The 16,515-nt window shown below is 38.1% G+C and overlaps 1 protein-coding gene across 4 annotated transcripts in view; it reads right to left on the reverse strand.

Annotated features, from left to right (window-relative positions):
• LOC139122864 (prolyl 4-hydroxylase subunit alpha-1-like) overlaps nucleotides 1-16,515 on the reverse strand; it is a 51,302-nt gene that overhangs the window by 30,922 nt on the left and 3,865 nt on the right. For all 4 annotated transcript variants that reach the window (XM_070688683.1, XM_070688682.1, XM_070688681.1 and 1 more), the window contains exons 3-7: nucleotides 13,000-13,151; nucleotides 10,444-10,608; nucleotides 3,805-3,965; nucleotides 3,108-3,159; nucleotides 793-986 (exon numbers count right to left, since the gene is read on the reverse strand). In XM_070688683.1, coding sequence (XP_070544784.1) covers nucleotides 793-986; nucleotides 3,108-3,159; nucleotides 3,805-3,965; nucleotides 10,444-10,608; nucleotides 13,000-13,151 — 724 coding nt within the window. The remainder of the gene's footprint in view (nucleotides 1-792; nucleotides 987-3,107; nucleotides 3,160-3,804; nucleotides 3,966-10,443; nucleotides 10,609-12,999; nucleotides 13,152-16,515) is intronic.

Genomic DNA, 16,515 nt, shown 5'->3' on the forward strand with positions numbered 1-16,515 from the left:
ACAGGACAAATCACATGACATTAACATGGCTGATCGGTGGCTATTGTTCGTTACAGAGCAAAACAAATTTCAAAAACATTAGGTAAGTCATTTTGTATCATCCTTGAACCACATCTAGAAAGAAATCAATTCCTGTTTGTGACTCATACCTGAGACAGCTGCATAAAATTGGGTATCCAGTAGCATATTGGATCTGTTATGAAATATGCCAGTATACCGATGTACTTTCTCTCAAAGATAGTATAACTATATTATGAAAACATTTTCACACTGTATTTATCATTTTACCATACTTGAAATAATTGGTCTCTGCATGTACTGGAAATCTGTCTAAATGCAAGTGTGTAAATCACTTAATCTGTAAGTTCAAATGTTACATTTCCTCAGCTGGGTTTTATTTACAGTGTTATACAGAGGTTTGGATTAGAGCAGTCATGATCTTAAGTAGTATTTCGGCTGATTCTGAATGATTTCAAAGTTCCATTATTAATATGCAAATACATACTGGGTCATTAATTATAACAAGAGTTTTAGATGTAACTCTTCTACAATTATGAAATTTGTTGCTATTACCACAAATGTTCTCATTTACTCTATACAGATCACATGTCAAAAAATATCACCACAAGCTGCAGTGATAAAGAAAGGGGCACAGAGACGAAAAATCTCTGAATTTCTAGCTGTCAACCGCAGAAAATATCCTACATGCATTCTGTTTTATTTAGCTAAAATCAGGTCACTGTGATCAGACCTATGCAGACAGTGTTGATGAATCGGGGCAAGCAAACTTACCATCTGAACCTGCTCCCCTCTACATAAGGCCTCATATGCCTCCCTTTCAGGGACATTTCGTTTTGGTCTGCTGTCTTGGACTTTGTTAGTTTCATCCTCTTCCATGTCACCAGTATCTCCTTTCTGTCCAGAAATCACAGCAAGTTCATGTTCAAAAAAGGCCTTGTTGCCATGCCCTCGCTGATGGTCAGGTTCTGTAATGCAACAAAAGTTGTACATGTAATTAACAAGTCATCGCTGATGACACAGTCCCCACAAAGTCAAATTGTATGTTTCTTGGTTGATAAGAATGCAAATAAGTGAGTAGTAGTCATGTTTATGTTACATATTCATAAAAAGTTTATTGAAAACAGATATATGAATTCAGATTCGTGTATGGATTCTGGAAGATTCATCATTGAATTTCAAGAATTTATATGCTCAAATCATAAAATATTTTCTCATGCACATATAATATGGTGTTTTCAATCTGGTTCAAACTCATAATATAGGGAACTGAGTCACCTAATGGAGAAGCCACAGACAAAACCACTCAGCCAAATCATCACTCTCAAAAAAGAAAGGGGGTTCAATAACTAAGCTTATACTTGTAACAATTTTTCTGACTGCGACCCCTCGATATGCCGTAGGGTTCATGAAGCATTCACGCTCGTACATTCAATATCACACATCACACACAAACTTTATTGAAGCAATTAATATATATATCACTTAAACTGGGTGAAAGACAGCCTCATAGCATATTTTCCTTCTGCCAAACCTAAAAAAAATTAAATCAGCAAGGCATGCCAGAGTAATATGACTTGACATGAAAAATTCGAAAAAAATTGGCCTCGTCACAGCCATACTGAATCATGTCCAAAAATAATTTTGCGTGCATTTGTAAGTCATAGTGTGTTGTCCATGTGCCAACTTAAATTCGGCCCAGGTACACCCGTATAATGCCTTCAGACATGAAGAAAATGGAAACAAAATGGCCGCCAGACAGCCATATTTGATTATATAACAAAATCAATTGATATGCCAGAGTGTATTTATTATCCTTGTACCAAGTTTAAAAGAAATAGGCCCCAGCATGCCTGAGACACATGTACCTATGCAGACAGATGCATGCATGGATGGACAGAGACCAATCTTTAAGTCCCGACGGACAACTAAAAATACCGAGAAATGTTGAATGTCCTTGAACAGCACAACACAGCCACAACCATCAATACTTTTTGACTTACAACTTGTTCAACCCAATTGCCTGTAGACAGGTCGACAATCCTCTTAGATGATAATTGATTTGGTCCATCATTTGATACAAGATGAGATTCAACTCAGTCATCTCCAGACTTTGGTTCATCCCTATTGTTTCTGATAAATTGGGAGGCACTACATATCCAGCAAAATGGGGGTGTAAGGATTATAGGTGTTCACATTTTACTAATGCATAGCCAGGCTAATTGAATTGTGTTTGAAATATTCACATTTTCTGTGAGTATCTGGGTATATGCAAAAACTTGTCAATAATTTACCAGTTTACCACAAATAGGCTATCATGTAAATAAAACTGGCTTGATAAATTATATTTATATTGAACACATTGTTCCTGGTCATATTTTATTACATTTTTTATATATTTTCATTTAAATTGTTTCAACTGCAGCTGTCACCTTTTTGTAACTATTTCATGTATGTTAGAGCAAGGAGCAAACAGATTCATACAATGAACTTGCTGTGTCCCTGTTCATATCCCCTGCAATGTTCACATCTTTCTGGGAAAGCAGTGATAAATTGTGTGCTGTCCTGATTCAATCTCCCAGAACACCGCACTCATGTATGAAACCATCCAAGTATGGGTAAAGACTCGCCATGTGCAGAATGAATTCCTGCCTATAAAATGTAGGGTTAGTATCTAGAGACACATGCGGACTGGTGTACAAATTATTTATTCCCCTGATTATCTTAGTTCTAAAAATTAATATTTCTGTTCAAAGAGTACCTTGAAGTTTGTAATTACTGGTATTAACCATCACCATGGAAACAGTTTTTGGTCATGAAGTAAGGAATTGATGAAGACTGTTAACAATGATTGTAGAATGATTGTACAAAATAATCACTAGAGGACGTCCACTGCAGCCTTCCAAAGGAGACAGGAATATTGCAAGAAGTATCATAAGGACATATCCACTCTGGTATACAAAACTGTATGGTACTTGTTGTAATGACAGTATACCAGTAAGTTCAAGTCTCAAGATCTTTGTGTCAGAGACACTAAGAATATCTCAAGAATGAGGAAAAGTTTTCTCATAATGAATTCATGTACTTACCAATATCCAACAGTTGTTCAGTGAGACGGAGTGCTTCTTTCAAGTCACCAATCTACATGATCAGATCATAAAGAGACGGCTTGTAGTTGAACACTGAGCACTGACATGAGAATTTGAACTTCAAAGATCTTTCATCCTTAGTTGTCATGTACTTCTTTCACAAGATAATTAAGTTGATTTTTGCTTGAAAGGTGAAAACTGATAAAATCGTGTGTTGCCACTAGTTAAAATAAGTTGTCCTATGTCTCTATTCTGTAAATTTACCTGATTTTTCAAAAATAATTCGATTTACCTTATTTCTGTAAAACTAGTTTCATGAGTGCAAATATGCTACATGTACCTCAAGTGTAGATACAGAACACATAAAAAGAGATTCTGTCACAAAGAAAATATAAAAGCTGAAATTTGAAAGGCTATGGAAACATCTGAAAATATTATGGGAACATATAGCTTGTTACAACGTCACACGAGAGTTGTTCCAAAACAAATATCCACAGAAAACCAAGGGGGATGAGTTGACTTCCGTATATCTGCTATATCATATTCTTGTCTCCAGTTTGAACGAAACCAAGCAATGTCTGTCTGGTTGATAGATCAGAACAGACAGCCAGCACAGACATAAGCAATCCTAACCCTAAGTAAGTTGGCAGCCAGATATGATAGGGGCTAAACACTGTTTGAGCAGTTGGCAACTTACCATGTAAGTGGAATAGGACAGATAGTCCAGGACTACAGAAATTTCAATGCTTGGAGGGTTCTCAGTTTGTGCCCTCTTCAAAGCCTCTTTCATCCACATAACTGTATGCAAGTTATCTGTGTCTTCGTAAGCCACTCTTCCCAATTCAAAACACTCAAGTGCTGCAAAGAAGCAAATTACAGTGAAATCAAGGTGTTTTTCAATAAATTGAAAAGACAATTTGTGACGCTGCAATTGCACATAATTCATACATTTATACTAATTATCCGGAAACTCTCTTTTCCATTGATCACATGATCAATGATCTGAAATACAAGCAGCCATGTAAACATTTATTTCTGTACTAAATTTGGATTGGAAAAGGGATCCCGCATCAATGTTGAAAGAGGGACAATCTAGCAGTCCATGTGAACATTTGAATTGTATCAACGGACATTAATGACCATGTAACTGATTTTTTTGTCAGAATTGAATGTTAACAGCATGGGCACTAAAAAGTGCCATAAATTCTTTCCCAAGTCACAGTTGAGGGATTTTACACTCCACTGCAGTCACAGTGAAAAGAGGACACATGATACACACAGATACATGATCTTTTGAATTGTACACTTTTCCTTGTATGTGAATACAGTGTTCGGAAGCCGTGATCACCAGGGCCACTGATACATGAAAGTAAATTGTCATATTTCGTGATTCATAAAATAATATATAATTCACAACAATAATCCATTAAACAATTTATCTTATATATTAACAGGTTGCCTCCATATGAACCATTTGCTGAACAAAACTGTGTGTCATGTTTTTTAATAATTTCAGTTTACTTTGCCTTTCCAGTACTTTAAGCTTAACCATATAGTTATACGTATTATTGAAATTGCAAAATTCCTTCGTTGTCACTAGCTTGGTTTCATAAGAGGACAGTGGAAATTTCGTAACTGTGAATAAATGGAACCAAACTTCAGGTCAAAAGATCACAAGACCACTAGATTAGCTGCTTGATGTCTACCATTATGGGGTTATAGCCAGTATGGTGCCTGCCACCAATTGTAAATTTACCTTGTATACTGTATGAAATACTCCATACTGTTACTGACAACATTAATTTCAATGGTACCTGCATTTGTTGTTAGGCTATCAGAGGTAGGGGAGCGTTGAACACAATTTGTTGACAGGTTTCTAAAGTGATCAAGCTATGTGTTTAAATTTTGACTACATCGCTACCAGTAAATGTACCAGTTGCTTTTTGTGATCTTCTTTGGCTCATTGAAAATTGGACTATCTGCGACTGGAATTTCTAGCCAGTTGCAGCTGTACAAAAAAATAGCGTCAATGACACTGTAGCTCCCATCCTGGACTATTTAGTGTTTGTTCTCTGGTCAGATATTTGAACATGTGTGAAAGGGATAAAGTGCATGAAGTGAAAATACTTAAATGAAATGTACTGGAGACAGTGAAATATGTTTAATGTAATTATTCAGAATATAAATGGAAAAAATACAGAATTAGATATATCGAATACTGTGATACAACCATTAACTCAACAAGTCATTTACAATGACATAGTCCCCACTTGTAATAGGAGTATTAGTCTTGATGGGGCAGGAAAATGTGGTCATTAAGAAGTATCACTGGGTGTATATGTTGAGATCTATGGGCACATAGGTCTATGTTGTTGTTCCCAATTTGAAACACATGAGGCATGTCTAAGTTATGGTTCTAAATCGGGAAAAAAGATCAGACCTCTAGCAGTATTGGCCAGCCAAGAAATACATATGCGCATTATAAATGAGGTACAAGATGTGACATCTTAAGGTCTAATATCCTATCAAAATTGAGGGTATAGAACTTGTGGTTACTGAAATATGCATATATATGTATAATCAAAGTCAAAGGTCATGGAGGTCACATGACATTTTGAAAAAAAAAATTTATTGCTAATTAATCCCTATATGCCAAAAAATCAGATCTCTAGCTCTATTCACTTGCCCAGAATTAGATGTGTACATAATTAATGAGGTAAAGCGTTAGCGTGTGTTGTCATAAGGTCTCCCATCCTACTAAATACAAAGGACATAGCACTTGTGGTTACTTATTTATTGACATAAACATATATTTTAGGGAAAAGGTCATCGAGGTCACATGACATTTGGTCAAAAAATTTCTCTCCTATAGTTATCCCTATATACCAAAAATCAGACATCCAGCTCTATTGGCTCGCTCAGAATGAGATATGCGCATAATTATTGAGGTACAGTATGTGGCGTCACAAGGTGTCCAATCATACCAAACATGAAGGGTGTAGCACTTGTGGTTACCGAGTTATGGAAAAATATGTATATTTGAGGTCAAAGGTCACCGAGGTCACGTGACGTTTTGTCAAAAAAATTGTTTTGCTAAGTTATCCCTATATACCAAAAATCAGACCTCTAGCTCTATTGGCTCGCTCAAAATTAGATATGCACATAATTAATGAGGTACAATATGTGGCGTCATAAGGTGTCCCATCATACCATACATGAAGGCTGTAGCACTTGTGGTTACTGAGTTATGGACAAATATGTATATTTGAGGTCAAAGGTCACCGAGGTCACGTGACATTTTGTCAAAAAAATTGTATTGCTAAGTTATCCCTATATACCAAAAATCAGACCTCTAGCTCTATTGGCTCGCTCAAAATTAGATATACGCATAATTAATGAGGTACAATATGTGGCGTCATAAGGTGTCCCATCATACCATACATGAAGGCTGTAGCACTTGTTGTTACTGAGTTATGGACAAATATGTATATTTGAGGTCAAAGGTCACCAAGGTCACGTGACATTTTGTCAAAAAAATTGTTTTGCTAAGTTATCCCTATATACCAAAAATCAGACCTCTAGCTCTATTGGCTCGCTCAAAATTAGATATGTGCATAATTAATGAGGTACAATATGTGGCGTCACAAGCTGTCCCATCATACCATATATGAAGGGTGGTAGCACTTGTGGTTACTGAGTTATGGACAAATATGTATATTTGAGATCAAAGGTCATCAAGGTCACATGACATTTTGTCAAATATCCAAGATATCTGCGTGAACGGATGGACTCACGGATGGACGAACAGACGGACATGACCCAATCTATAAGCTCACTGGACTTCATCCGTGGGGACTAAAAATTGTGTCATTGCATCCTTTTTGCAATATGAATACGATGAGAAACTAAATTTTTATTTTTCGTGGCCTTATACATGGGAGTCTATGGAGATCTGCCTTATACATGGGAGTCTATGGACGTGTAAACTAAAAATATGCAAATTTCACCACAATTTGCCCAAATTTGGGAAAGGTCACTCCTATGCACTTCCATACCAAGTTTCAAATCAATCGGACTTGTGGTTTCAGAGCAGGAGATTTTTTGACCAAAAATGGGAGAAAATTACAAAAAAATTCATGAAAAATAGCAAGTCCAAGATACTGACCCAAGATGTGCACAATCATTTCATGTCAGCCCAAAGTACTTACATGCTAATTTTTCATGTAATCTGCTCAGTGGTTATTGAGTTTTTTCAATTTTGACTGTTTTTACATTTTTTCACTTAATTTGCATATTTTTGGCAATGACAACTTCATTTGAACAAAATCTCATCTACAGCCCATCATCCATGTACACACCAAATATCAAGATGAAATGTACAGCGGTTTTGGAGTTTTTGATGTTGACGGACAGACATACAGACATACAGACATACAGACATACATACATACAGACATTTCCCTAGCCTATAAGAATAGCTTCCATTGCCATATATACATATGGCTATGGGAGCTAAAAACACTGCTGTGCACCCTCAGAGCATATACATTGTGTAACCTAAATATTTTGACAAAAACTTTGGTTACTGATCATTTTTGTGACATCACTTCGATATAACTTCATTATAACTGTCCATGATAGTTGATTTGGACCTATAAGCGGCATTTTTTTTAAGGGAGGCTGTGTATGAGATTGTGTATATAAGGTATGTGCAAGTGTGTTTGTGTTTGTGTAAGCATGACTGCACAGAGGATTTTGACTACTATGCTACAAAATTTTACTGAATTCCTGGACTTTTTTCATGTCATTTTTCTTGAATTGCCTGTACACACAAGGTTCTTTAAATAACAGAACACATGGGTCGATCAGACGGTACTTGTCTGACTTCAAGCCATGAGAACATACAACAGCCAGACAGTAAACAATGAATTTCATTCAGTTGAAACAGCCCTTTGACTTCAGGCATTAGCCTAGATTCTTAAAACATCCAAGAAACATGAGATACTAGTATGCCTCACTGTATACTGACTTTTCCATTTCTAAAGGCTAAGATTTATATGTTGTGACATTTATACAAAGACACAACCTGGAATTACAAGGCCGTGGTTGTTCACTATACTTTGCTATTCTCAGAAAAATGCTTTCACTCAGGTGAAATTTCTGGAAGTGTGGATTGCTCGGGAGCCATATAAAGAGGTCAGGGGTCAAAGAGATACATATCACGCTCTTTAACCCTTTTCCTGCCGAGCGCCCTTGTCCGTTATTTTGCCAAGTCAGTAGAAAACCGCCCCATAATATGTGCCTGCAAAAGATTGGCTCTCCTGCATGTTATCCTGCCAGGCATTTTGGCAGAAATCGCCCATTTTCAGGGTTGTTTTAGCCGTACTTATACGTGTTAGACTTCGATAATTTCTACATGCCCGTAGACAGGGGAAGGAGCTCAAGGGTTACTGCAGAAAAAAATTGAGGTCACCGGCTTTGTTTGCCCCTGGGAGTGCGTCATTTTATTGCCGTTTCATGTTTATTTTTTCGGAAATAAACTCCTTCAGTATTACACACGTCCGCTAGGCACAAACATCACCTCACTCGTCTGTTAGTCAGAGACCCTGAGGGTCATGCTAGGGGTGCAGCAGCACCGGCAAACCTGTCCTGTTTCCCCAGGGTAGGGTCAATTGAATACGTACCTTCAACGACTTGGCAGTGTAGCACAAAAACTACGTTTTTGCCGTTGTATTAACGACATGGCTGAGCCATTGAAGCACAGCTCCACGTAGTTTAGCCAGCTCAGTTGGGAGTTGGTTTACGAGTGTTACCGTTCATTACTGACTTAATCGAGTGGTCCTCAGTCAGGTACGGGTTTGTACCGACATGGCTTGGGCTGCAGCTAACCAGTGATAACCAGTCACTACACCCAAGTCGTCAGTCTCACTTTTGCGATGCATGGGTACAACGCAATATGCTTCCATTGTTCTAGCCATCGACGTGTCCACATGCCTGGCAGCCATATTGTACTGCTAGCTGGTTTGCATAACAAAAGCAGTCCCTGCTAAATGCAGGCGGTATCCCCGTAGCATATTGACCTTATGTCACTTTTGAATTCTCTGTACGCAAACAGCGTACGTAGTTACCAATGCGTCGGCAAGAGGATACGTTTGCCTGCAAACCAGAGCCAATACTTCGGACGATGGAATAAATAAAAAATCCAAAGCTACGTCCATTGAATGGCACGGCCAAGGCGGTGAAGGACGTTGCCTGGCTTGAACTTGCAGAGCTGAAGCCCAGCTTAGTACGTCGGACACCAGTTTGTAATGGTATTTCCGAGTCGTTCATATCCGTTCCATCGGAGGAACAAGTCGAGCCGTCCCGTCAAAAATACGTTCTCATTTTCAGTCACGCACAACTGAATAAGTGACTTTCGTCTCGCACCATCGGCATATCTGCCAAGTCGTTTGCAAGAGGTAGCCTTCTAGATTAGCATTGCCGAGTTGGTCAAGTTCGGCAGCAATCTCTATAGTGCCAGGCAGCCAAGTACGTCCAACTCCGCCAGAAAACGTCACCATGCTATCCTGCCAAGTCCGCCAAAAAGCGGTAAAAAAAAACCAGCCCCCTCGGGTGTGGGGGACTGGCGGACAGGTTTCTGCACCTTTCCTGTCTATCGACTCCCTGCGAACCCATTTCGAGGGAGAAAAGGCGTAGCGTTCCTTGTCAGAAAACCTCTCCTCGGATGACCCCTAAACACACAGGGGATAGCAAAACGTAGTGCCGTCGACTTGGCAGGAAAGGGGGTACCCAAAAAGGGCCCGATTTCCACCGGGTTGGGAGAATAACAGTCACCAGTGCTTAGATTCTGGCTACACCGAATTTCAAGCGGATTTTCACCGACTTGGCAGGAAAAGGGTTACTGTATACAAGACGTTTTCATGGTCAAAATGCTCGCTAACCAGTAACATTTTACTTTACAGCATGAGAAATGTTAATTAATAGCTGTTTCATAGAGTTTGGATATTTAATATCTCCAGCTGATAAAATAAATATGTCAAATGTATATGCAAAATTCAAATATCAGGTAAAATCTACTCAACCTAGTTAAAGAACAATTTCAACCAATTTACAAAACAGTAGCAGTAATTTTTGATAACCTTTCAATATACTTGTTGTAGTAAATTAGATCTCGCTTGTTAATTTTTGGCTTTTCTCTTGCCCTTGCCCATAAATAAGTTTTAATGGTTAGCGCATCGCCCTTTGTTCCTGATCAATAATGCAAATGAAACTTCTGAAAGAAAGAAACGATTAATTAATTGATTAATTTGGAAAAAAGGACAATAAATTTGCTTACCATTCATGGTTGGACTGTCTTTTGTGTCTTGTATTATACCGTCTGCAACATCTGAAGCAGTCAGTTTGTACGTCTCTTGAAGACGGAAAAGTGCTAAGGCTGCGCCTCTGAAGTCCTCCTTGGTTGGGAAGTATGGTCGATGGTAGGAGATATTGGACAAATAATCTGGGGAAAAATATATTGTAATATTTAATCAAAGTCTATGAATAATATTAATATGTTTATGATTAATATCGTTATCTCGATGTTTTAATTTAAACTTATTGGTTGGCCGTAATACAGTGAGTCACAATCATATGGTAGTATGTGCGTTGAGAATGAAACACTTAAACTTGTGCTCAAACTTTCCTCATGGAATATTTCAACCATTCTCTTTCAAAAGCATGAATAAAAATCAAGGGTCACCATGCAAAGTGGTACTAGAGAAACAAATTACCCAAGTTAAACAATATTTGAAATTCAAAATGGCCACCAACCCTGTGTTAACTCTAAGGAGAAAACTTAAATTTTCGAATTTCACAAAACTAAAACTGTGAAAATTTTTCTTACACCAAGAGCTTTAAAAGAGCTGCCACAAGTCATAGATCAGAAAAAAATTGTCAAAATTTGAGTCCAAATAACAGTCCCTGAGGTGCATTCTACCTTACATAATAAAATTTGTGTTCCAAACAAATCTCCATGACAACAAAACTATTCCCATTTCCCTGGATATCGAAACTACATGTATCCCTCTATCAAGGTACACCATCTGCAAATGGTAGAATACAACTAAATGTAGCTCAGGAACACATATTCAAATTTTTATAATAATTTGCTGGTATGCTTCTTGTTTGCGTTCATTTTGAAGCTGGTACAGTAAACAAAGTTTCAACCATCATCTTTTTGTGAAAATTGAAAACTAAATTCATTCCCATAGATTTTACATGAGCATAGCAGTAACTTTGAGATCAATATCAGTAAATTTAAGGTAATTTTTTCTTCAGTGCCATATCTATACAATGACAGTAAATTTTTACTCTTGAATTTGAAGGAGAATAGTTTAAAGGCCCAGTTGCTGTAACCATTGGTGATTTTGTCACTATTTTTGTTTTGTATGTCCACTGCATGTTATGTGTAAAATATCTACTATGTAGCTTGCCAACACAGCATTTATGTGGGTAGAATGTACCGTTATTGTTTATACGTGAATTCTAGTGTTGAACAAAATATGTCAACAATAACTTTGGAGTTTTACACATGTACAGGCTCAGAGTTGAGATTCTGTATATCTCAGCATGCTTTTGGATGAAGAGCTAGGAACTGTGATTGACATTGACAACAAAAAAAAGTGATTAAATCAGCAAAAAGTTACACTGGGCTCTCCTACAGCCCTTAGCTAGCTACACACTGTGGCCAGTGAAGCCCTGCTCAGAAAGCTGGCGTATCCGGCTTGTAACAAGCAAAGCTACACCAGCCATAGTGCATAGCCAGCAAGGGATTGCACTGTGTATGAGTCTTAAGTTACAGTTAATATACTAGTCCTTTGAAGTTTCCCGCAAGAATGTTTGCTCAAGGTTTAAATTTTTCAGTTCTGAGGGATGTTTTAACCAACTTGCACAGGAAACAGGTAAAAAGGAACGATCATCAGCCTCTTTGACTTTCAGAATGACTGCCATCTTGCTTCAAAGAGTACCTACAATTTGTAAATCTTCCTGAAAAGATAGAGACATCTCCCTCGATTTTCAAATTTTCAAACACAGTTTCAGCAGTTGGAGTGATTTATTCTCAAAGCCACAGTTGCATGTATTCATATACCATGGTCATGTGAAGAGTTTAAAGAATACGGTTTTTGAACGTTGTAGTTATGTAGGACACTTTGGAAAGTGCCAGTACGGTAATTATGAGAATTGTTTTGAAGCAAAATGGGACAAACTGAGAGGTCACTGATCCTAACACTTGTCTGGATACATCTGGAGTCAAGAATGATTCCAAAGAACTGATGACAACTCACTCCGAACGGAGATCCAGGTCACACTTGTTGAGTCTCATAAAACTGAAATTTATGACAAGTGAAAGAGAAAACACTTGAAAAGAAATACTTGCACGTATATGATAATTTTTAAAAACTAGCATTCACAGGTTCACCCGTATTTCTCCATAAATATTTCCAACCTGACAACTTGAGGTCACTCAAATGCTGGGTTAACCCTTTCAGTGCTGTAATTTTTTCCCGCCAAAATTTTAGAACAACATTTAAAAAATTCTTATGAACTTTTCTGTAATTTTTATATAATTTTGGACCAACTGGACATCACATTTCATTGGATACATTTTTTTAACAAAATTTTGGCAAAAATTTGAAAAAAAAATTTTCAGATTTTTGCCAAATATTTTATAGAGGCGACAAAAATTGACTATGACGCTACAAGGGTTAAACTATTTGGCTATAAAAGTACGGCCCTTCCTTTCCTTTCTGTTCTTTGAATACATTAAAAGCAATACATGAATTAGGCTGCCACCTCACGACCTAAATTTTCTATTTAACACGAAGACCTTGCTGGTGTTGCTTGTACTTACCAGATGCAAAGCTCATCTCCACCAGCTCATCAACTCTATTCCAGTCGACCAAGAAACGTTTGACAGTCAGGAAGGCATTGACTGGATGGTGAAGGTAGCTTTCAGCATCTTCGGTGGCTTTCTTGGTCAGTGCTTCAAAATCATCAGCAATCCTGGAAAATGACAGACAAGGTTCTTTTATAAACCTCGAGTTCTACATTCTTGAGATTCAAAGCCTGTGATTGGCACTGGATTATTGGCAACTTGAAAGCAACTTTGTGCAACTCTGTATACATCTATTGGGTTGGACTCCACAATGCTAAAACATTTTCTCACAGATTTTGATAATGCAGCAGAATAGTGAACTTGATTGAGGAATAAATGCACCTGCCTTTCTACGCAGAATGAGACAACTTTATTTCAAAAAACACTGAAAAATTAAAGAACCCATAAATTTCTGAGACACTATACAGGTAGTTGAGCAACTTGTGCTTCCCACATACAATAGTAATTTTGCTGTACACACTGAAGACAATAACAATATTACATTTCCTGTTTGATAACATATCCTGTCTTTCTATTGTTTATTTGGGAATGACTCAATACAGAGACTCAGCCACTGTTCAAACTGTGAACACATCAAAACAGAGTGGCCTAGGAATGCAAAGACTTGGAAATCAACGGGACATGCCAGTATATCACCATATGGAGTGATTCATCAAATTTGCACAATACACTGACAAGAGTGGTGTTCACGCTGTCTAGCATGGGTCATTGGCCATCTAGTTTTGGCATGTACAACACAATGACAGGAGACAGCTTTTCCTGTCCATCTCTTTCGCACATCTCCTGAAAAAGATTTATTGGGTAGTTCACGACAGCTTTTTGAAAGCTTCATTTCTTCTGTCTTTCCTGACAGCTATCTTTCTTCCATGCATGCTGAAGGTGATTCTTCGCTGACTGTTACTAAACTTTTTTACGACCTCTGAACTTTCCAGCCACACATTGCCACTTATCTGAAACACCTGTAATATTACACTGTGTTCAGGGAAATGGGGAACATCAAAATCTTCTCTCTTGTTGACATTGCACAAGTTTCTAGAGATTCAGAAAAATGCACTGCCCAATATTTTCTTGCATGCTCCCTATCTTTTTCATTTTCTCACTCATTCTGTATGGATTTGCATGTCCAGACTCCTTTTCCTGCTGCACATCTCAGTTCATTACCCTTACATTTCTCCCCACACTCATTGACGGCTCTTAAATGTCTTAGTGAAATTTCCACACTTTACACAATCTACACTCTCATTACTCAATCTCTCTTTTTCATTGCATCACAGTCCCTAAGGTATACTGTGCCTGGGGGAATAAGGTTATACCAAAATGTGGCAGGGAGGGAAGGCGGATGAAAAAGACCTCCATGATACCATACACCCCCCATACACAAGCTTGGAAGCAACATTGCACAAAGTGGGGGGGTGGGGGGGGGGGGAGGGGAGGGGGGTTAAGTGACCTTCATAATGAGTAACTTAACCCTTTAACCTGTCAGTAACAACTTCAATGTTAGACTAAATTCCTTGAAGAAGGTAAACAACAGTAATGAGATCGGTTGAGCAACCACTCCCTATATGTATATATTGGTGTGTTGACATTGTTTCGAGCTTTAAAACTCATGCTTTCATCCACAGGTTATCGTAAAGTTGCTTGGATAGTCGTTCCGAGGCGGGCGGCCGCAGGTCGCCGTTTACTTTTTCCAAGTAAACGGCGACCTGCGGCCGCCCGCCTCGGAACGACTATCCAAGCAACTTTACGATAACCTGTGCTTTCATCCTGTCAACACCAAACTTGTGTAGCACCTCCACATTCGATAATGTCAGTGGACCAACATCCACTGCAGGGGGGAAAGGAGGGAGGTCAAAGTTAAAAAAAATAAAAGTGAAGACAACAGTTGAGCATTCCAAGACTGTTCTGAAGGACAAACAGGCCGAGCCTCAAGGCTTGCAGATTTCGCCAGATGAAGTACCAACACTCTGTTTACATCTTCTATAGTATTTGAGACTGACATGTGGTGTACGAGACAGGAAGTCACGTCTGCAATGGATGACATGCATAGTTGTTATGACACTCCTAGCAAACTAAATACATACCCTTTCAGTGTAAAAGATGCTCATATAGTGGTGAAAAGTGTGATGTCTTTTTGACACTGTAATATTTTATGTACTTAAAAGTGGAAAAGGTAGGCAAGACTGTACCAGTGGACTGAATCACATGGTTTGACAGCACTGCAGTGTGGATAGAGACATCAGATGACAGCAGAGCCACACAGAATGGCTTTGTCTGAGGAACCATTGAACACAGTGTATGTTTTCACTGAAAAAACCATGTCAACCCCTTAACCTGAGAGTTCGTTGTCCAGGACATCTCCATGTAGTTTTGATATGGTAACCAAAAACTTAAAGGGACAAAGTCGGCCATTTTTCATGAATTTTGTTTGATATGAGATACTACTTATATTGTTTGACATGTTGAAAGATACTGAATGAATGAGTGACCACGCAAATATTCAACCCTGGTAGTAGACAAATTAAATGAAACCAGGGCAAAAATGAATTAATTGTCATGACCATTAATTCATTTTCGCGGACTATTAATTCATTTTCGCGAAGGTTTCATATGTCGTGTCTAAAACCAGGGTCAAATATATGCATGGTCACCCATTCATTCAGTATCTTTCAACATGTCAAACAATATTAGTAGTATCTCGTATCAAACAAAATTCATGAAAAATGGGCGACTTTGTCCCTTTAATTCTAGCATCATCCTCTCATTTTCATTAAAAAGCCATAAATTTTTCATTTGACCATACTGAAACAACTGACAGGTTCAAAATGAGTGTTTGTCTAGTGACAAAATAATTGCAGTATATTAATTATCTTTAACTGGATGTCCAACATCCTGCCAACAGTTTTTGATATTCTAAATGTTTCTGAGTGATAGTTGTGAGAGGTTTGTACCAGAACTGGTCGCAATAAACCTAGAAAGATTTAGAGTTTTAGCCATGCCATGGGAATGCACTCCAAGCCAAGTATTACTTTGCTTGGAGAATATCACTTCTTTCATCGACTGAATTGTCACTTCACGGTAGCTTGCCAGGTGACAGGGAAAAGGTCACAGCTTCAAAAGAGCATAATGTCCCTTCTATACTCTCACTATTCACACTAAATGCAGGCAGATAAGTATAACAAGGTTGGAATTTTATCTTCAGTCATCTGTGCTCTTGACCTTTTCTCACCTTTTGCTTTGGAGCAACATAATGTACAGGAAGTATTTACTGTAAGGAAGGCAATGCGTTGAACTGCATTGACTGGCAAGAGACTGGATGACCTTCTAAGAAGAAAACATGACGTTTACAGTTGTGTCATAGATTATCACAGACAAATTTGACTGTATTTTTTTAACATTGCAACGTTCAGATCAAATCAGACATGCTCAGTCAAACTCAAAGACAGAGATTTCATGACTACAACTCTCAGAGAT

Source organism: Ptychodera flava, chromosome 22 (genome assembly GCF_041260155.1).
Source record: "Ptychodera flava strain L36383 chromosome 22, AS_Pfla_20210202, whole genome shotgun sequence".
Taxonomy (NCBI): Eukaryota; Metazoa; Hemichordata; class Enteropneusta; family Ptychoderidae; genus Ptychodera; species Ptychodera flava.